This window comes from Pseudophryne corroboree, chromosome 6 (genome assembly GCF_028390025.1).
Source record: "Pseudophryne corroboree isolate aPseCor3 chromosome 6, aPseCor3.hap2, whole genome shotgun sequence".
Lineage (NCBI taxonomy): Eukaryota > Metazoa > Chordata > Amphibia > Anura > Myobatrachidae > Pseudophryne > Pseudophryne corroboree.
Window position 1 is genome coordinate 583,987,389 of NC_086449.1, and position 23,586 is coordinate 584,010,974.

Below are 23,586 nucleotides of genomic sequence, written 5' to 3' on the forward strand. Positions count from 1 at the left end.
AAACAACACCAAAAAAAATTAAAAAAACTCATGTCGACCTTTTTCCATGTTGACCATGTTCATATTGACCTAGTGACCGTGTCTACCTATTTCAGGTGTCGACCTAGTCACCATCGACCTAAAGTGGTCGACCTAATGACTGTCAACCTAAGTGTGGTTAATCCTATGATCCACACCCGGACCAGGTAATTAAGTGTTAATAAATATCGGTGTTGCGTACATCTCTGATTCAGGCTCTTACTACTAAACCATGTTTAAACACCAAACATATTGAGACCAGAGTACAAGTGTTCTGTGTGTACAGATGGAGCCTCGCTCATCTATACCGTCTACAGCGTTTGTCCATATCACAGAGTCGCAGTGTGCCTGGTCGCAAGGTGGCGTGTTCAGTCGTAGGGTGGGCATAGAGCTTAGCGTGGTGTATGGCGTTACTGGTGAGTGTATTACCAGCGATCATCCACCAGATGTCGCTTTTGAAAATCACTATTGCGCTGCGTGAGGTATCCAATAAAATACTACAGTGCAAGAATCATGAGACTTGTGATTTCAAGGACTGGGTGTACTGCTTAGTAAATGACAAACACAACACTGCCAGTACACTATGTAAATGAATGGCTCATTCTGGCTTTGGTTGGAAGAAAGGAACCCAAAAGGCACAGAATGCATGTTCATTTATATGGCATGCCTTGAGATGCCTGGCGTGAGTAAGCCGTCAGTTCCCGGGTAGCTCTGCTAATGTCTGGTGTCTTTTTTTGTCGTAAATGCGTCTTATGTGCATAGTTATGTGAATAGGATGCACAAGCTGCATCTGCTGATTAAAATGATATGCAGCATGCCTATATTGAGTGTGAGACTGTGGCTGTATCTGCGTAAGAAATTCTGTTACAGTGTTTTCCTGGCATGTCCAGTTCATAATGAAAACTAATCTTTTCATGTGTTCATAATTCTATTGAATGTAAGGTTCTTAAATGTATGAATGTTAAAAAAAAAATTAATAAAGTATAATGAAAAAGAAATGTGGCATTCGCTTTTCCCGGGAATCGAAGCATGGGGCCCAGTACAGCTCACCGCTAGGCCAAAATGCCTGGTGATACAGACGCAAACTCATGTGAGTGTATATATAAGCAGTGATCCCTTTCAATTGGTTTTGTTTATGCTGTATTGTCTACGGGACTTGGACGCTCAAATAAACCTAATGCTAATGGACCATTGTTTTAACACGTAAGTTTGCATCTGTATACACTATTTTTATTTATTGATATTTATTTTTTTGGTCCCAACAGAATTAATATTTCCAGCGTTCATTAGTAAATCATGGTATCAATGCTTACAGTACGCTATACTGTACACTTCAAGTTCCTGATTGACTCTCTTCGTCTGACCATTGGTTTGTCTGTATAACATTACAGTTGTCACCGGTTTGCCAGGGCTTGCTAAGAGTACTGTACTGTACTGTATATCCATCTGCCCCTATTCGCTCTACAGTACTGGATTAGTGGAGCATTAGCCACCCAGTGGTGAAGATGTGTATTGCATGCTGTGTATGTTGTCGCACCCTAATGTGCCTTTCCATGCAACACCTCAACAACCTGAGCTATAGCTAAGGCGCGACAAATACTCAGTTTAGGCGGAGAACTGCAATGATGAGGGAGGCTCCATCTGTATGTGTGTGTTTATATAGGAATATGTACAGTGCATTATATTTGTCAAAGCAAATAATTTATAAAACTACACTCCCTTTTCCTCAGCAAAGTTCACAGGATGTGTCTCAGCATCAAAAATGGTGGCCTACTGTGAAGGGAACCCAGTTCTACAATGATATACAAAAAATCAAAGTACATTTATTCAATTACTGAGACTTTGTAGGTTATTTTTTCCCCTCTACAATTTAAATCCATGAGATTCGTTTTATTTATGCTGTTCCTATTCCAGTTCACAGCTCTTTAGTTTTATTTCTTTTTCAGAAGTTGGTTTAAATCAAGAGCGCAAACCCACTTGTCACAAATACATTTAAACTTGTGTTCAGCAAACTTGAAAAAAAACAGCACAACCTAAGTACATATAAATTATAGAAAAAGTGGAAGATTCAAGTACTCACAATGCAGCACTGTATGTATATTGTACATATTTGTACTGTATATACAGTCCTTTTTTTCTGATGGATCTTAATGGTACACAGTACCAGCGCCTTTTTATCTTGGTGCAGTTTCTCATAACTAGTTCCAGAAACAGGGATAAATCATTGAAGCCATTTCAGAAATGCTATCTCTCGATGTTTGCTGATGGCAGTGCTATCGCGGAGTACTGCCATCAGTAGCCATGTCCCGCAACCGCTAGATGTCACCAAATGCTCAGCTGCCACAGTCTCTCTGATTGCATTTTCATTAAAACAGACCTATTTTCATTGCGCTATAAGAGATGCAGCGCTTTTTTCTCTATCGGTGGGATGTAATGACGCCCAAGACCGCCAGAGGTGCAGTATGCCGGCCAATCTCAGATGTTTTTTTAAAGGGGCAATCAATTACAAGGCAAAACCATGCCTTGTAAGTGATTGCTTCTTTAAAAAGTGTCTGAGATCGGCCGACATCCTGCGCCTCCAGCGATCTCGGGCGTCATTACATCCCACCCTCGTTCTCTCTCATTAGCTATAATGTGAATGTGTGTTGCACATTTATGGTGACATTTTCAATCCTTGCCTTTATATAGGTGAATACATTATACCTTGTCAATATAGCATCTGGCACGTCTGATTTGGGTGGTAAAGTTATGTCTATCGCAAGAAATGCTCTTTGAAGATTCCCCCTTGTAATGTACTAATAGATTATGACAATGCTAGGTGGCATAAGCATGCATATGCTGATAAGAGAACATATAGAGTGTGTAGATGGAAAGCATGCTGTTTAGACTCATAATAGTACAATCGTGCTTCAAGGATTGCAGAGGATACATTGGATTGTGCTGTACAAACTGTCCCCTCCATAGCTATGGAGAAATGGCACAATGGGGTTTTAAATGCAGTGTTTGACTGTCATTCATCTAAACAAATGTCCTTCATCTGTATATGGATGTTCTTATACGTTTTTTTAAGAATCCGAAACTATGTAATGAAGAACCTGTTAATTCATTATTGTATACTGAAGGTCCCTAACCAGCTTTAATTTATAACTGTTGTCTTTCTCTATCCTTCTAGGTCTGCCTGTAATGGAAGTAAGAGTTGACATCACCAGGCAGCAGGTGGAGAAGCTCTTTGGATTGGAAGAATATTGGTGCCAGTGCGTGGCTTGGAGCTCTTCTGGCACATCAAAAAGTCAGAAGGCATTTATTCGCATTGCATGTATGTATTCTACCTTACACTGCAAACTGTGACCCGCATATTGGGTCTGATTCAGATGTAGTTGGAATCTGCAGCAATGCACAGATATGGTAATGCAGCACTAGGCGTCTGGTATAAGTAGATACCTCCTGCTTTCATTAGTGATCCACTGCTGCATCTCAGGGCACAGCATTGGATCACCTGCGACACCATGGGCCAGCTGCGTCACCCATGGGGTCCAACAAGCTGACCACCGCAGTTCCTACAAAGAGGCCAGGAAATCTCCATCTTCCAACGGAGATCCTGGCTGTGGCACTCCCCCAAGATGGCGGTGACACACCTCCGTTTTGGAAACTGGGGTCGTCTCTACCCCCTCCCCACCCCCCAAACGGATGCAGCCTTCAATCTCGAGTACTGAACATCGGAGCTTTCCACTATGCAACTCAGTTCCGATCTGAATTAGGCCCCCTATTAGGTGTTTTATTATACTGGTGCCCAGTCCTCTTTATCACAACAGAAACTGCAACTCCTGAGTAGCAACTTTCACTTTTATTTAAAGTGTATGACTTGGTATTGGCTTGTTAGAGTCCATTGTCATAGTAACAGGTTCTCTACTAATGGAATATACATCAACCATACATTCTGTTATGTATAGCCAGCCTCTGGCGAGGGGGGAGGGGGGGAGGTAATCCTTTGTCATAAAACCACACTGAAATTTAATAACATGCCTTTCCATAGTTGAAACTCTCCGTTCTATTTTTTGGATTATTAAGAAATGATGTCTTGCTGATAGAGATGTAAAAGAACATTTCCTAAATTACTGTACAAGGAAAATGAATACAGGCACTCAGTGCCACTCACAACTACTTTATACCATAATGCCTTATTTTAAGGTTTTTTTGTCAATTTTTTTTGTTTTGTTAGTTCTTTTTATTTAATGCCATATGACCGGTTTGTACTGTTAAAAAATTGGCTCTGGCTGGATACTAAGGAAACAGGTAAAAAGTAAAAACCTCAAACACATATGCCCCCACAGTGCCAGATACACATATGCCCCCACAGTGCCATGTGCCCACAGTGCCAGATATGACCCCACAGTGCCAGAAACAGATATGCCCCCACAGTGCCAGATATGCCCCCACAGTGCTAGATATGACCCCACATTGCCAGATATGCCCCCACAGTGCCAGATACAGATATGCCCCCAATGCCATGTGCCCACAGTGCCAGATATGCCCCCACAGTGCCAGATATTACCCCACATTGCCAGATATGCCCGCATAGTGCCAGATATGACCCCACATTGCCAGATATGCCCCCACAATGCCAGATACAGATATGCCCCCACAGTGCCAGATATGCCCCCACATTGCCAGATATGCCCCCACAGTGCCAGATACAGATATGCCCCCACTGTGCCATGCGCCCACAGTGCCAGATATGCCCCCACAGTGCAAGATACAGATGTGCCAGATATGCCCCCACAGTGCCAGATATGACCCCACGTTGCCAGATATGCCCCCACTGCCAGATATGCCCCCATAGTGCCAGATATGCCCCCACATTGCCAGATATGACCCCACATTGCCAGATATGCCCCCATAGTGCCAGATACAGATATGCCCCCACTGTGCCATGTGCCCACAGTGCCAGATATGCCCCCATAGTACTGCTCACCAGCCTCACCGTGCTGTGTGTGGAGAGTGCAGCGCAGCGCGCGCTTCTCCTGCCTGCCGCCCTGCCCCCCAGTCTGGTCTCCGGCGGTGACGGCAGCATGTATATCTCAAATCAGGTGCCGGTCCGCGAGCTCTGATTGGCTAATGAACCGGCGCCTGATTTGAGCTATACACTCCGCCGTCACTGCCGGAGACCAGACTGAGGGGCAGGGCGGCAGGCAGGAGAGGCGCGGCTTCGGGTGGATGGGTGGCGGATCGCGATCGACTGGTCGCATATCCGCGATCGACTGTTTGGCCACCCCTGCCATACAGTATGTACTGTATTAAAATAGTCTGTAGCAGATATCGGAGACAGCCGTCCACATTCACAGTCCCAATCAGAACAGTTCTGTGTGATCGCATTGTTACCAGTTTCACAGACAGCCAGATCGGGTCAAGTATCATCTGAATGTGACAGAGATACACAAAAATGTATTAATTCACAACTGCGCATGCCCTGTATGCTAAAATGTGCCATTTGTGTCTGAATCAGCCTATATGGGCGGGAATTTGAGTACCTGGAAGAAAGTACTCACACAGAGAGCATATACAAACTCTACTCTCATGCTCTTGTCAGAATCGAATTCATGTCACTGTGACACTGAGAGGTATCTAGGCTAATCACTGCGTCACTGGGCTGTCCACTTCCTAATACATTCTAACTGAAGTAATCCTAAAACTCTGGCTGATCACTTGCAAGTAAGGAGTGAGTGTCAGATCCATAAACTATTTCTGTGAAGTATAAGCTGCAGAACCTATCACATCCGTTATTGATGATACTTTCAGAGCCACCTGAGGTCTTCATCAGGATCTTGTCACAAGTGCCAGGGATTTTATGTACCTATCCAATTAAATATATTTAACTGCAAATTATCATACTATTATAACACCAATTATCAAAACACTTAAAAGCAAATTAACGTACACTAATCTAATGTCATAAATTGCTAAATAAATAAAATAAAATAAAAAATTAAGCTTGTATTATCAGCTGCAGCATTAGGAAATACAATTATGGAACAACTAGCTGTATAGGACTGCGATTGTAATAACTCACTACCTTTTGCTTTGTCATTGTATTACAAATGACTTTAGAAATGGTATGCTTATCACAGCCCTTTTCACAAAAGGTCACTGTATCCACAATGCATTTAACATCAGTAATGTAAAGTGCTGGGCAGTATGTATATTTAATTTGTAATAGTACTACAACTTTGACTTTGAACAAAAGATATATTGTCCTGTAAACTTTGAGGTTGAGACATGCAGTGATTTGATATCATTGTGTGAAATACTAAGAATTAATTCCAGTGTGATCCACATTCAGATCCTACAACTCGTACGCTAATATTGTATGTACAGTAGGTGCAAAATCACACACGCTGAGCCACAGTAACCAAGTACTTGCTTTCATTGGTTACTTTGCAGTAGACAGACAATAGCTATAGCAGAGCTAGCTGCTCTTGTCTGCTGATGTGTACGCATAACTGCAGTGTTAATAAATAAGTCTAGTTGTGTTTGACCAGAGAGGAGGTACTGTGTACAAAGGAAGTCATGTGACATTTACCATGGATCTATATGTGGATAGCATTCTTCTCTGAATGAGGTTTCATTTTCATTTTGTAAAATATGTAATTGCCTTTTTTTATTGGTTTCTCTGCAAACTGAACATCTTCTGCTCGGTCAGTCCCTTCATTGGTTCCCAGTATTTTACCAAATTCAATATAAAATACCTCTATTTTCACACAAGGCTATCAACCAAACTACAACAACAAAAAGTACATTGCTTTGCTTATCTCAAAATATCTCCCCGCTTGACCCCTTCACTGTGTGCAGGATTACCTCATTACTTGCTCCCATTCAAGGTTACAGGACTGTGGAATGCCCTCCCACACTCAGAAAGCCTTCTGCAAACCTTCAAGTGATCCCTGAAAACTCACCTCATCAGGCAAGGTTATCAAATTCAGGAACCACCAACATAACCTCCATAAGCTATTCTGCCCAATTACATCCCCTCTACATTATACACACGACTGTACTGGATATGTGCTTTCTTTCTACACTCACACATCCCCCTGACCTTAGACCAACATTGCTGTGTGTGCAGTCCACCAAGAACATCTGCAAGTTGGCTGGACCAATTGTGCTTTTCAATTTGGAACAAAACAGCAGGGGTGTATCTAGGGGTCCGGGCACCCCTGGCAAAGTAAGGGACTGGCATCCCCCATATTTGTAATAGGGAAAATGCATGTGCAAAAAAGGGACACAATCTTGTGGGAAAGGGGCATGACCATACAATAGTTCCCCCAATTCAAATTACGCTACACAGTAGTAACTCTTATACACATCATGCTCACATAGTAGCAGTTCCCTTTACACATTATGCACACACTGAGGAGACATTAGCAGTGCCTGGCCTGGCTGAGGAGGCAATGCTACCCAAGGCCAGGTAGTATGATCAAATAGTAGTGCAAAGAAGTGCAGTACAGCGCACTACTCAGTGGTGCAAGTAGAAAAAAATCTTAGTGGCACTGTGTGCGCGTGCCGAAGGCGCGCACGCACCAAAAAATGGATGTGGCCACATGCCACATGGGGCATGGCCAATGAAAATGGGGGCGTGATACACATATGCCCCCAATAGTGCCAGATACACATATGACCCCACAGTGCCAGATACACATATGCCCCCACAGTGCCAGATACACACATTCCCCCACAGTGCCAGATACACATATGCACCCACAGTGCCAGATATGCCCCTATGTTGCTAGATATGCCCCCACAGTGCCAGATACACATATGCCCCCACAGTGCCAGATATACCACCACGGTGCTAGTTATGCCCCATGGTGCCAGATACACATATGCCTCCACAGTGCCAGATAAGCCCTCACAGTCATATAGTCATAGTCCCCACCCCCCTCCCAGCACATAGCCATAGTCCCCTTCCAGTAAATAACCATAGCCCCCACCTCCCCAAGCAATAGCCTTAATACCCCCAGCACATAGCCATAGTCTCCACCTCTCCCAACACAGTCATACAGTAGTCCCCACCCCACTCCCATCACATAACAATAGTTCCCTGCCAGCATAGATAGCCATAGCCCCCCTCCCTGCACATAGCCCCCTCACCTCCGCAAGCACATAGCCATAGCCCCCATTCCCCTCCCGGCACATAGCTGTAGTCCACCCTTAGCACATAGTAGTAGCCTCCCCCACTCCCAGCACATACATAGCCTCCCCACACAGCACACAGCACACAGCACATAGCCCTAGTCCCCACCCCATAACATCCCAGCAGATAGCCGTAGTGTCTGGCAATACCTGCTGTGCCAAGCTGCCTGGGATGGAGGGCGGAGGATCGCTCAGCAGGCAGGAACTGGCGCCAGTGTCCTTCACTGCACCAAACTATGTGAAGAAACTGAAAATAAACTACAGCTCCCAGCAGCCCTTGCCGCCGGGAGCTCCCGACAGCAAGGGTTGCTGGAAGTTGTAGTTTAATTTCAGTTTCTTCCCTGTAGTATATTGCAGTGCCGGACACCGGCGCCAGCTCCTGCCTGCTGAGCGATCCTCCGCCCTCCATCCCAGGCAATGCACAGTCAGCTTGGCACAGCAGGTATTGCCAGACACTACGGCTTAATGGATTCCACCCATTGGCAGAGGGTGGCACCATCAGTCGTCTCCCCCTGCTCGGCTGGCGCCCCTGGCGAGTGCCATCCTGGCCAATGGGTAGATACGCCCCTGCAAAACAGTAATAAAACAAGGCTGAGTAATTACAGACAGAGAGAGCGTTAAGAGGGCCCTGCTCGTACACTTACAGTTATTATGCTATACCCAGCATAATTCCATGCTCATTTGATCTCTTAAAATCTGACATGGCTGACTCGTTTCCCAGTGCCATGAGTCACTAATTGTGATTTCCAGATGTCTAGCAATAAGAAATATATAGTGTTGTCTGTGGAATTGGAGGAACATGAGTAAAGTGAACATGAAGGTAAGAAAAGATGAAGCAGGAGCTTTCATTCAGGGCTAATTTAATAAAGGGACATTTCTGCTAGGTCCGCCAGGACAGAGGGCCCATTATTATACTTCCTATGGAACCTAACAAAGATAGATTCTATCTCGGCTCTCTAGGGTTCTATGAAGACAAAGCCAAGTGAGGAATTATCAAGTGAGTTGCTTGAACAAGTTTTTCTGGGCCAAACTAAAAGGAATGGATGAAATAATAGCATTCTTACGGCAATTAATCTGATGTTCTAGGTGAATAAAAAGCAGTGTGCTCCTTTTATTCATGGGACCAGAGGCGCGGATCAGTAGGATTAATTGTACCACCATGGAAGCGACGCATCAAAATCTAGGATAAGACACAAAAATATTGAAGTGGTTTCTGGCTTTATACAGTACTTGTCTCCGTCAAGTAGAGTGTAAGTTAAAGGTTGGCTCTCAAATTATTATTTTAGGCGGACTTATTTCAGCAGATTTATTTTAATTTATGGGTTGATGTATCATGCAGTGAAAACAGTGGAAATTAGGACTGGTTTTGAGGAAGCATTTATCAGATACATTCTATAACATGATAGGTAGATGCTGATTGCTGATAGATGCTATGGGCAGTTGCTCCACTGGTCCACTTTTCCATTGTTTGCTTGATAAATCAATCCCTTTATTTTATATTAATATTTCCATTTTAAAATGTATTTAAAGCAATGTAGTCTTCATAATTTCTCATAGTTGGGAGAGCCTATTTTGAAGATGAATGTGTTGCTCAGATTCTTCTGACTCTCCTAAGCAATATTGGTTCACATCACCAGTAGCTTTTTCAAAAACTTTGCAATGTTTACTTCTTTGCACTTCTGCTCTTCCACTACTAACCGTATGGCAACAGATGATTGTCAAAATGAATGTAGCAAACATAAAGGAGAAACAATGTTTTGAGTACTACTTTCCAAGGTGCAACATTCCACAGAATGCCTCGTTGAAATGACCTCTCAATAGGTTGAACACTTATTCTTTATTTATACTTCTGAACTTCCCTCCCACCTGGCAGCGGATCAGTTCCTTACACAGATGGATGTTTTCCAACTAACAAGGGCAAGTCTTCCTTTCACCTCTCAGAGATAAGTATTTAGGGAAGCTCAAAACATTACCAGCATTAACTACATAATACGCCTTATAAAGAAAACGATCACCTCATGCAAGTTATAGGGCTCACAAGCTGACATGGCAAGCAATAGGCTGGGCTGTACCAGATTTATTATATGGCGCTTTGTCATGAGGGAAAGCTATTTCGAACATTTATTAGGAAATGGAAGAAGACCTGGGGTTTGAAGTTTAAAACTTTATAGTGGTTTAAAATACATACACACACAAACAGGGGTGTATCTAGGGGTCTGAGCGTCCCTAGCAAAGTAAGGAACTGGCGCCCCCCACCTCCCCCACCCAGGGACACAGAGGGGGGAGTTACAGATAGGCTGAGGTCAGGGACACTAAGGGGCAATTACAGGGAGGGTGAGGGAAGGGACACTGAGGGAATTACAGGAGTGTACGGGCAGGGACACTGAGGGGGGGGGAGTCACAGAGAAGCTGAGGTCATGAACACTGAGGGAGAATTACAGAGAGGGTGCAGGCATGGACACTAAGGAGGAATTACAAGGGGTGTGCGGGCAGGGACACTGAAATGGAATTATGGGGAGGGTGCAGGCAGGGACACTGAGGAGCAGTGCCGTAACTAGACATTTTAGCACTGTGTGCAACAAACAGGCTCAGCGCCCCCCCCCCAGGATAATTTTAAAAAAGGGTCAGTGCGCGCTGTAAGTGTGCGCCAAAACTATAGGGGTGTGGCTTTACGTGGAAGGGGCGTGGCCACAAAACAATACCAATTCATATTACGCTGCACAGTGGTTTCCATTAATCAAATGATGCCACTTACACACATTACGCCAGGTAGAGCCCCATTTTACACATTACTCCAGGTAGAGCCCCTATTACACATTACGGCAAGCAGAGTTCCCTCTACACATTACGGGAGTCAGAGCTCCATTTTACACATTACGGCAGGCAGAGCTCCCTTTTACACATTACGGCAGGCAGAGCTCCCTTTAAAACATTACGGCAGGCAGAACTCCTTTTTACACATTACGTGCCGGTTCTCTGTCCTCAGTGCCTATGTACTGTGGGCCGAGAACACTCGGTACACACCTAGCTACGGCCCTGTACAAAAATCATGAGAACTCGGAGGTAGTCAATGTCTGCTATCCAGCTATGGTGGAACCACAAGTCCAAGCATGCTCTATCATGTAATGTCTGTCAGGACATGATAGGACTTGTGGTTCCACAGCATCAGGACCCAGGCATTTCTCTCCTCTCACCTTTCTAAGGGCCGGCATGAAGAGTCCCCACCATTTGCTGCTGTTCTGCTCACCCAGTTGTAGTTGTGTGGCTGCTGCATGATCCTGATCTCATGGGACACTGTCAATCCGTTGCTTGGAGACCAGGCCGCTCACTGACAAGCACAGGCTGGGGCAGAGGGGCTGCTTAGGTGCAGTACAGGAGCTCGCTGGCCGCTCACTGCCGCTCTGTGTGTGGTTGAGATATAGAGATTTTCAGCTGGCATGTCCCCTGGGAGTACAGGTCTACAGGAGTGCAGAAGATCGTCACTGTAACCTCCAGGCAGGAGGGGGAGAACATGACTGCCGGGTTGCCATTGTATGCACTGCATTGTAACTCTGGCAGGAGCGGGTGCGAGGTGAGGGGAGGATCGAGCACTACAGCAACCCGCAGCTCACTTTAACCTACGCTGGTGGCGGCGACAGAGGGGATCGGGCAGTATTGCCGCGGCTCATTATAACCTCTGGTGGAGGGGGGCGAGTGGTCTGGCTGTACTGTAAGCTCTGGTTTCCGAGGGTGGGGGCAGGGCTTTACTGCCCGTGGCTGCACTTTAACTACTGCAGGCTCACATTGCATTGCGGAACTACGGGTGTTACCAGCGGTACTGCGCGCACAGTGCATGTGCGCTGTGTGCCAGGCACCGCTGACACACACCTAGTTGCGGCCCTGCTGAGGAGGAATTACGAGGAGGGTGCGGGCAGGGACACTGAGATGGAATTACGGGGAGGGTGCAGGCAGGGAGACTAAGGGGGAATTACGAGGAGTGTGCAGGCAGGGATACTGAGAGGGAATTACGGTTAGGGTCCTGGTAGGGACAATGAGAGGGAATTACAAGGAAGGTGCGGGCAGGGATACTGAGGGGGAATTACAAGAGTGTATGGGCAGGGTCACTGAGGGGGCAGTTACAGGGATGGTGCGGGCAGTGACACTAAGGGGGAATTACAAGGAGGGTGCGGACAGGGACACTGAGGGGATATATGCACACATACATACAGTTAAAAACCCCACTCTAGGTGTGATTGCACTACATGTCCCAGCAAATCCAATTGACAAGGTGTGCTGGGACTTGTAGTCTCAACACAGCTGGACAGGCAGTCACTGGTCTAGATACCTCTCCATACAGGGCTCTTTGTAACCTGTGATCCAGACTGCCAGGATAGACCATGCAGTGCAGCTACGGTACCCCAGAAAATGTTCAGGTATGCTCATGCTGCACTGCTGACTGGTGCTTATTGTAGTGACTGGTGTTTGGTGACAGACCGCGTGGGACCAATGAGAAGGGGAGCGGATGAGGAAGAGGAGGTGCCTCGCCCCTCCCCATACCTGGAAGTGCCCCGCTCCCTGGCTATATTCACCATCATTGTGACCGTAGTCACAGAGAGTGTCAGAGTGCAATACGCTTCTGAGAGTCCGGCAGTGGATGAGCACTGCTAAGGGATGTACTCAGTGAGAACTACTATGTCATTCTACACCCTGGCGCAGGTGGCACTGCCGGGCGGCGCCCCCTCTTTGCCGGCGCCCCTGGCAAGTGCCATCCTGGCCAGTAGGAAGATACACCCCTACACACACACATATCTATATATCTCTATCGATCTATCTGTACACACACACACACACACACACACACACACATATATCTATTGCAGAAATTCATGATAGAATACAAGGCAGGAGGCAGGAAACAAAATAACAAGTAGAAGTTGCAGAATATGTCATGTCCTAGGGATAATTGTCCACTACCAGTCAGCTAGTGTGTTTGGGATATGTTGTGTCCATGGGAACCCGAGAATGACAGGAGGGCCACCAATATTAGAAATCAGGTATATCCATGATGTTAGAAGTCAAATATCCCCAATACCCAGCATTCATTCTACTACATTATAACACATTCTCTATGGGTAATTACCGCAAATATTTTATTGTGAAAGTGGCTATTCTAGCACTATAGAAAGAAACCGAATATCATACACAAGGGTTTCACAGCCTCGGTCCCCATGGCACACAAACAGTGCAGGTTTAAGCGATATCCATGCTTGCACAGATGGTTAAAACAAAATAAATGAAGTACTAATTAAGTCACCTGCGCTCAAGTATGTCTATCCTTAAAACCTGGACTGCAAGTGTGCCTTGAGAACCACGGTTGGCAACTCTTAGGCCGGCCCTTTGGAAAGAAACCTAAGACCCTACAGTGACTCTTATGCCAGCACTATAACCCTAAACCTTACAGCAGTTTCCCAAACTCTGTCATTACAGTGCAGATTTGAAGGATCTCCATGCTTGAGCACAGGTGACTTAAATAGTACTTCAGTCACTTGATTTAAGCATCTAGGCTCAAGCATGGAGCTCCTTAATGCCTGAACTGTAATGGCGGAGTTTGGGGAACTCTGCCTTACAGTGATTCTTATACCAGCTATATGGAATGAACCCTATCGGCATAACATTTTAAACCAACTCCCACGCTGACCCACAAATACATGCACTTACCTGTAAAACTAGGATCATTTGCACACGTGCCTCACCAGATTTACATCTGCTAGATAATATTCTGGTTTCCGTAGGTGCAGAACAACCCTTGTACTTGGCGCAGCCCACCACACCCCAACCAAGCAATCCTCTCACAAGACTATGGCAGACTGAAATATTTCCTTTCTGTCATTAGAGATCATATGTAACAATACAGTGAATTTTCCCAAATTAAATATCAGATTGTAGCAGTAAGAAATAATAATCTGGAATTGTCAAATGTCTTTTAACAGGACACAGGTTCACTTTACCCCTGGGTACAGGCCTAGCAATGGTAATGCGCATGTGTGGCTGTCGATGCTAATGTGCATGCGCGGCTGCATTATGGGCCTTTGGTGAGGGATTGGACCCCTCTCCCTCAAATGTTGCAGTACCGCAGCCCAAAGGCTCGTAATATATCCACACTATTTAAAAATGATGGCGGCTGCACCAGGGCACACTATTTTGTCGACATCCTAATCATGTTGACATGACAAAATGAATGTTGACATGGTCAATATTGCAAAGCTAAGCATAATTATCAACATGGTGATTGTTAACATAATATACAAAACCCCATTTCTACTCTTGATATAAGCAATGAGGGTTATATATTGGCTCTATAATACGAGCATTGTAATAAATGATGTACATTAAGTGCCCTCCTGATAGGCCACTGCTACATTACTGTACCCTAGTATCATAAAAATGTGCAAATGGTGATAGGTTCCGTCTTTCAAATTGTTGTTGATCTCACTTTGAATTAGGTCTACAATAGTATTTAGTCCACTTTGTCTCCTTGTTTTTAACACTTCTAATGTATAGGAGATCATAACGGCAAGGTAGCGGCACAAGAAATCTGTCCATCATTACTCAGACGTGAAAGTACTCCTGTGTCTAAATTAATGTTTGTCAATTGTCAGCAACAGGTCACTGACTTCCCTAAGCTAGCTTGTGGATCACATGTTCCAGCTGAAGCTGTATATATTCAGAAGCAATATTTATAGATGTCTTTCTTGTCCAGGTTTGGCTTGAAGAGTGTTTAAGAGGCTGGAGAAGATGCTGTTATTGTTTTAAAATTAGACCCTGCCAGAATTAATATAGGCCCTCATTCCGAGTTGTTCGCTCGCTAGCTTCTTTTAGCAGCATTGCACACGCTAAGCCGCCGCCCTCTGGCAGTGTATCTTAGCTTAGCAGAATTGCGAACGAAAGATTCGCAGAATTGCGAATAGAAATTTCTTAGCAGTTTCTGAGTAGCTCCAGACTTACTCTGCCACTGCGATCAGTTCAGTCAGTTTCGTTCCTGGTTTGACATCACAAACACACCCAGCGTTCGCCCAGATACTCCCCCGTTTCATCAGACACTCCCGCGTTTTTCCCAGAAACGCCAGCGTTTTTTCACACACGCCCAGAAAACGGGCAGTTTCCGCCCAGAAACACCCACTTCCTGTCAATCACACTACGATCACCAGAACGATGAAAAATCCTCGTTATGCCGTGAGTAAAATACCTAACTTTTGTGTAAAATAACTAAGCGTATGTGCTCTGCGAACCTTGCGCATGCGCAGTAAGCGACTAATCGCAATATAGCGAAAATCAGCAACGAGCGAACAACTCGGAATGACCACCATAGTCCATGACACCTAATAGCAAGATCATAGATACATGACTGTGAAAAGAGGCACAATGGCAAACCATTCCCATGTAGTTATGGGTTTTTCTTGAGTGCCTGGCTTTAAAAGACGAACCAGCTAATTTGTTTTGCTGATGATTGATGACACACTTATTAACAATCTCATGCTACAAAGTTTCTCTGATGTGAAAATGTGTACTGAAGTTCTGCAGAAAGTGGCATCACATTCATCAAAAGAGCATTTCTAGTGGAAAGATTTCTACTTAACCCATAGGGAGCTATACTAAGCAGTGCCTGCAATAAGGACAAACATTACAAACACAAGTGTCCCAACCATAAAGAACAAATAAACATCAAATTCGGTATGGCCTCACTGTTTAACTAGTTCATGGCCAGACAATGTGAATTTTATACTGTTTTTCTTCGAAGACATAAGGTTTGCTGCCATTAAAATATTTAAAAAAAATATACCGGTAGTTTCAATGTCTGTCCACTATATATATTTCTAGGTATAGAAAAATATCTTTTTAAATATGACGCTTTTTAGTAACTTTTAATAATAATAATAATAATAATAGTTTTATTTATATAAACATTAAAAGTAGTACATAGTACATGGATTTAGTAACACTGCATTTAAAAGAAAACACACAGGAAGAACTAAAAACAACAAAATCTGGAGAGCACAATAACACATTTTGGGTAATAACTTCCATGTGTTATATATTCCAGCCAGAAGCGTAACTAGGGTCTTTGTTGCCCAGAGCAAGATGAAAAACCCCGCCAAACCCTCCCCCCAAATATAAAGTACACTATGCGCGCGCCAAAAAAAGTGGGCATGGTCACTGAAAATGGGCCATGCCAACATGACACACCACCCGTCTCTTGTCACTCTGGAACATTCCTTTCCATTGCATATGCTCCTTACCTATATGATGGTTTCTCACAACTTGGAACCTCTGAAGAAATGCATCCTACCCTTAGAAGACGGCGGTTTCAGTCGGTATTCACTATTCATGTAGGTCAAATCGTCCGAATATTAACAAGGTCATCATCATGTATGGGGGTTATACCGCACAGTTGATAAGTAGATTTAAACAACAGATAGTTTATTTACCAAAATACACTGATATAGGAAAGAAAATATTTTTTCTAATCGATCTCAATTTGGCGGTGCACCCAGTCAGTAGCAAAACATATTGGACAAAAGGAGGGAAAGAAGACTCTTTTGTGGATGCACTCTTGTATATTTATGAAAGTATCAAAGAAATAGATTAAAATTCAATATTTATTGTTGATAAACATAAAACACATAGTAGTTGAATATGCAAATGAAAAAAAGGGGCAGAATACATAAAAACAATGGAACCGATAATATAGATGTTAATGTCAGATAATGGTTCAAGAGCTGCCTGGGTAACTACAATCTTTCAAATATATGGTCAATCCATAAAGTCTCAATTGGCTGCCTAAACTGTATATTTAATGAAGTCGAGCTAGACACTTAGCGCCGCAATGGTAGTTTAATGATGTAAACGGCTGTATTATTTACACCTGGCTTTAGGATACAGATAGAGAACAGATTGAAATAAGGAAAGATGAATCTGCTGTCGGTGTAATGAGCCTGGCCGCCCAAAATTTTCTACTAAACCGAGTATTCCTCAAGAGTCTCCCACTTGAGTACTGACTTGGCCCAACACTGCTTAGCTTCCAAGATCGGAAGGATTCGGGCGTTACCAGTGTGGTATGATAGTAGAGAATTGATGATTGCTTCTGGAATCACTGATGAGAGTTCATGAATACCATAAATGGTGGAGAGAAGTCATGAGTACAAAGAGAGGGGGAGATGAAATGAAAAGAGGGATCTGCTGCCAATGTTAGACAGAGGTGAACCCCTGAATCAATGGTGAGAGTCCCGAAATTATAGTGATAGTCAGAAAATGAAGTTTACTGTGAAACGGTAGTTCTTATGAATAAATGATGATAACTAATCAATATGAAGAAGGAACAAAGAAGAAAAATTCTGTAAATGGTATCACAATGTTGATACTGATTGTAGATAATATCTATCACGGAAATTGTGCATATATGTCCTTAATTAGTTGATAGAAATACATACACCTCTATAATGAGATGAATATAAGCAGAAATAGGGGAGAACACAAGAAGTCAATTGATGGATAATTAAAGTAAATTAAATGGACTAAAGGATCCACAGTGAGAAATGAATAAATCTCAAAAGATGCAACTAGAATAATATACTTGATGTCACTATTAACGAGCTAAGGCAAAAGAAAAAAGCTATGATAGCTTTAATAGTGCAAAAAGATAGATCATAAGAGAAAATCAATAAAGCCACTGTAATGAATACGTTTAAATACTACTTCAGTGGTATATATTACATATAGGAAAAAAGACAATTTTGATAGCACGGGTGACCTGGAGACAGATATTACCCGTGTCGATGTCTCTATGAAGATCAGATGCTGTGTAGCGAAAGAATCAGGTGCCGTGGATCCAGGGGGCTGATAAAGCCGCTTGGCTGGCGTTGAATACCGAAAGATCCGTGGTCACAGGGTGATCATGACAAAGTCCAATGTGCCGAAATCGGAAGCAACTCAGTGGATGCGGGATGCGGCGCAGGGAAGCAGTGGGGAATGTCCGTGAGCAGCCGTGTCAGAGTCCGGGATTATAGTAGACAGTGGAGATTGTCCGTGAACAGCCGTATCAGAGTCTGTGATTGTATTGTGCATACATGCCGTGTGGATGCGCTGTGAGTCTCGGAGGCCGTGTGGACATTTGGTTCAGGAATACAAATTGCAGTTAGGCAGGCGGAGACATCCGTGATCCCCAGAGTAGCTGCGGGTTGAAAGACGCGTTTCGCCCGTTCACCAGGCTTGGTCACTTCCTGTGGGTCATCATACAATCCCTGCTCAACCAGACTTGTGCACCGTGTCACTTGTAGCCACCTGCGTCTCTCAGCACACCATCTCCCCCTGCATCTCTCAGCTACACCATCATCTCCCCCTGCATCTCTCAGCTACAGTATCATCTCCCCCTGCATCTCTCAGCACACCATCACCTCCCCATCGCACCCGTCTCTCTGCACATCATTATCTCCCCACCGCATCATCTCTTGGCACACCATCACCTCCCCCTGCGTCGTCTCTCAGCATACCATCACCTCCCCCTGCGTCGTCTCTTAGCATACCATCACGTCCCCCTGCGTTGTCTCTCAGCACACCATCATATCCCCCTGCGTTGTCTCTCAGCACACCATCATCTCCCCCTGCGTTGTCTTTTAGCATACCATCGCCTCCCCCTGCGTTGTCTCTCAGCAAACCATCATCTCCCCACCACATCATCCCTGAGCACACCATCATCTCCCCACCGCATCATCTCTCAGCACACCATCATATCCCCACTGCATCATCTCTCAGCACACCATCACCTCCCCCTGTGTCATCTCTCAGCACACCATCACATCCCCACCTCATCATCTCTCAGCAAACCATCACCTCCCCCTTCGTCATCTCTCAGCACACCATCATCTCCCCCTTTATTCTGTGTCTCTTTGTTTCCCTTCCCGCCTTTATTCTTTGGCTCTCTGTGTCTCGCCCCTTCATTCTTCGCCTTTCTGTTTCCCCCTCCTTCATTCTTTGCATCTCTGTATTCCCCCTTTATATGCCTCTCTGTGTGTCTCCCTTCATTCTATGCATCTCTGTCTCCTTCCTTCCCCCTTTTTCTATGCCTCTCTGCCCCCCCTCCTTCCCCAGTCACCTTCAGCTGGCAGCCGGCAAGGATGGTGAGGCCTGGCAGCAGGCTAAAGCTCAGGGGCACTCTCCCAGCAGCAGATCTAGCAAAGTGGGAGGCTGGGTGCTGCTGCAGTAATGCCGCCAAGCACTATGGGCCTTGCTTGGCAGTGCATTTGTAATGGGCAGGTGGCTGCGGAACAGTGGTGACTGATGGGCAGGTACGGTACGATGCCCTAACTGGCGGCTCCCCCCTCTGCTGGGCCTGCCACGGTGCCCAGGTCACTCACCATGCTCATCCCACCATAGTTATGCCTCTGATTCCACCCACCTAAGGTATCAGGTGAGGCAGCCATCTTTGGCGCACTAAGTAGGATTACCCTGGGTTGAATAGGTTACCCCTACAAGAGAAGATAAAAACGCTAGAGGTAGGTAGCATCCCAGTATAACCGTAAGATCCATCAGTTTTTACATCTCATCCATGAGCATACCCGGTGAGGCAGCCATGTTGGGTGTACTACTATGTTCCACTGTGGGAGATAAGCCATACATGGAACAAGGCACATATGGGAGAACGGACATGCGTAGTAGTATGATCTACCCTTTATGAATCAATCCACGTATAATACATCCTGCCCATAGGGGAACCACCTGAGGCAGCCATCTGGGGCACACTGCATAGGTGTGCAAACAGTAGAGGTATAGCAAATAGGCATAGAATACCATTTGGCGGATGTAACAGTAAAAACATCAGAACTACTGTAGCTAGGGCATAAATTAATGGTAGACAAAGAGAGAGTAGCTGGTAGGCATACAGTAGTTAAAGTATTTTATCATTGTTTTATAATAATCATGAAGCTTTAAGGGTTAAGTGACAAATGCAAGTACTTGAAGTAGAACTTAATATACAATTAACTAGCTTACACAATAAAATAGAATGCTTATACTGTAATAAATACAATGGCAGTAAGAAGCATTCAGCATTGTTATGGTAATACCATATAACAGTATCAGTACACTGGCATGAAGGGAGTAGTATGATGTAGTGATAAACCGCTGAGCAAGTTTACATTCAAGAACAAAACATGCTTCTTTCTTGAAAAAATGCACTGTAATGCTAATAATAGAGGCTGAAGTTCCTATCTTACAGTATATGAGGCTAAGGCTAGGAGAGCACATCGTATGCTCAATTTGTGGGGCAACTTGAGTCTAAACAAACAGGTACTTCCTATTCCTCAGCCATTGTGGCAAAGGGTGACGAGGTAGATCCTTAAATGGCAGTCACTACTAAGTGTATGGTTCTAGGTGGAAGTGGCAAAGTCCCAGGATTGTATGGCAATGCCAGGCAGTACCTCTGTGTCTCAAACAAACTGTCCTACAGGCAAATAGCTCTGTGTGGGAGTACTGAAATGTTAGGTAGTTTCTTTACACAGCTACAGACATTGACAAACCTTGGAAAACGGTAGTTTTTATTCTGAACACATATTAAAGATATAGAATGTTTTCTACTAACTGCATTGACCTTTTGATAAAATGAAGCAATAGCATAAACGGGGCCTGGATTAAAGCCAATAGTCAAGTGGTGTGTGTCTGGTGCTTCTCCCCTCTGTGCTGATTTTTTTGCCTTCAGTTTTCCTCTGGGCTGGTTCTCTCTCTCTCTCTCTCTCTCTCTCTCTCTCTCTCTCTCCTCTCTGCTTGAAGCCTAGACTCCCAATGCCTCTCTTGCAACTGGTGCAGGCTCTCTGCTCTTCTGGTCGGTTTCAGTACACCCAAACATGCAGCATTTTCCCTCGCTGGTTTCTGGTTGTATTGTAAGGTTGGTTTCTGGATAGGGCTTTGTACCAAACTATGTATGCAAGTCCCTCCTCCTCTTCCACTCTCCTGCATATCATCTGCTCTTCCAGTGATTCAAATGTCATTCAACTTTTGTGACCCACTTCTCACTGCCTAATAAGCAAGGGTCAGAGGATTACATGAAATCCGACCAGTGTCACCCCATGACTAAATCTGTGTTACACTATGGTCAGAGCCGGCCCTAGGCAAGATTTTGGCTGGTGCCCCCTTTCCCCACTGCTAGTTCTGCCTCTGACCCTGCACCCCTTTCCCATCACCATCACCCCTCACCCATAGCAGTCCTTGTTTTGGTGGTCCCACCCCCTATAGTTTAAATAGGAACAGTGCTCACATTTGGCGCACAGCTCAAAAAGGGGAGTGTTCTTGCTGGGAAGGGGCATGGCCATACAATAGTACCCCCAATTCAAATTATGTCACATTGTAGTACAACTTTATTCACATTTTATCATGCGATAGTGCCCCTTATTCACGTTACATCACACAACAGTACCACTTTACCTTATATACATTACTCAGAGTAGTGATTCACATTACATCACACTGAATTGCTCTTTATTCACATTACACCACACCATGTTGCTCTTTATTAACATTACACCACACCATGTTGCTCTTTATTAACATTACACCACACCATGTTGCTCTTTATTCACATTACACCACACCATGTTGCTCTTTATTCACATTACACCACACAGTAGTTCCCTTTCTATACGTTACGCCTTACAGTAGAGCACCTTATACACATAATGCCACACATTAGTAATGCATGTATACACATAATACCACACATTAATGTCCCTTAAACATATAAAACACATTATTAATGTCCTTATAAACATAATGCACCTACACATTATGTCAACCTTTGTAAATGCCCTTATATACATAATGACACACACAATGTCTCTTTCACATATGCCACATATTATTAATGCCCTTATACACATAATGACACACAGAATGTCCCTTTCACATATGCTGCACATTATTAGTGCACTTATACACATAATGACACACATATGCCGAACACTACTGCACAACCAACCCACCCGCACATAGCACTCACATGGCCACTAACACTGTGACCTCTGCCTCTACTTGGATACAGATGTGTCCTCACACATCTTGCCTCAATACGCCATGCAGCAGGAAATGCCTGGCGTGAGTCAGCAGGCAGCTCTGCTAACGTCGGGTGCCTTTTTTGACGAAAATGCATCTTATTTTCATTACTCTGTGGCTAGGATGCACAAACAGCTTCTGCTGATTAAAATGATATGTCGCATGCCTATATTTTGTGTGTGGCTGTATCTGCATATGAAATGCTACACTACAGTGATTTCTAGGAATACACTGTAACGTAGCATTTTGTATGCAGATACAGCAGCAGCCACACACAGAATATAGGCATGCTGCATATAACTTTAATCAGCTGAAGCTGCTTGTGCCCCCAGGCATACCAAATGCCCTAGGCATTTGCATAGTTTGCCTATACCTAGGACCGGCTCTGACTATGGTGTTCTTCAGTTGGTTGGCTTGTTGCTAACTTTATTTAATTTCACAGGATAGTATTTTACAGTTTTACCTTACATGCTGTTGCTAAGTTTATTGTCTCCAAGTGTGCCTAACCCAAGGAATCCTTAGCCAGGCCTACTTAGGAATGAATGAATGAACAGCATTGTCTCCTACAAAAATAAAACACGAGTGTGGAGTCATCTTTTCGTGGAGATCAGCCCCAAGGAGTCCAATATATTGTCTCTGTTAGGTGATGGGGCACAGGAAAAACAGTACACTCTTTTTTGTTAGAGCTGGAAAGCTCTGGTCTGTCAGAGTAATTAAAACAATTGGGACCCTTGGAGTGGCACATTAGTGAAAAATGGCCAGGGTGCCCATTATATTAAAAATGCAAAAATAATTACAAAATCACAAGCAGATTCAGTATATTATATTTACTTTCAGTATGTCAATATTGATGAAATGTCAAAGCGGTCAGAATGTCGACAATGGGCATATATAATAAGCCGTGGACCTGCCAATCGAGTGAGATTACCATGCAATTGTCGGGATTCTGGGCATTGGAATTTCACCGAATGTCGGGATTCTGGCGTTGGTCTCCTGAATGCTGGGATCCTGACAGTGAGTATATTGACTGCATCCCCTTGCAGTATCTCTACCCGCTGAATTGGGAGATACTTCCGACATGATTCTTGAGCATTGGTGTATCTATAATGGCTGCCGCACACCCTGCATCCATAAAATTATACTTACCCATCCAGAGTCCTGCGGTAGTAGGCGCTGCAGACCATCATCAGGAAAATGGCACAGCACCCATTTTTCCAGTGATTTGCACATATGTAATAGACACACTCCAGGAACAAGCGGTGGGCGCCATGTTTCCGGAGACTTGCGCATGCACAGAGCCAGATCCTA

The 23,586-nt window shown here is 44.4% G+C and overlaps 1 protein-coding gene and 1 pseudogene across 8 annotated transcripts in view; one reads left to right on the forward strand and one right to left on the reverse strand.

Moving 5' to 3' along the window:
• The window catches only part of UNC5A (unc-5 netrin receptor A), a 526,593-nt gene that overhangs the window by 359,564 nt on the left and 143,443 nt on the right, over nt 1-23,586 (forward strand). For all 8 annotated transcript variants that reach the window (XM_063927930.1, XM_063927923.1, XM_063927924.1 and 5 more), the window contains one exon: nt 3,191-3,334. In XM_063927930.1, coding sequence (XP_063784000.1) covers nt 3,191-3,334 — 144 coding nt within the window. The remainder of the gene's footprint in view (nt 1-3,190; nt 3,335-23,586) is intronic.
• On the reverse strand, nt 17,190-17,308 carry LOC134937274 (5S ribosomal RNA; annotated as a pseudogene).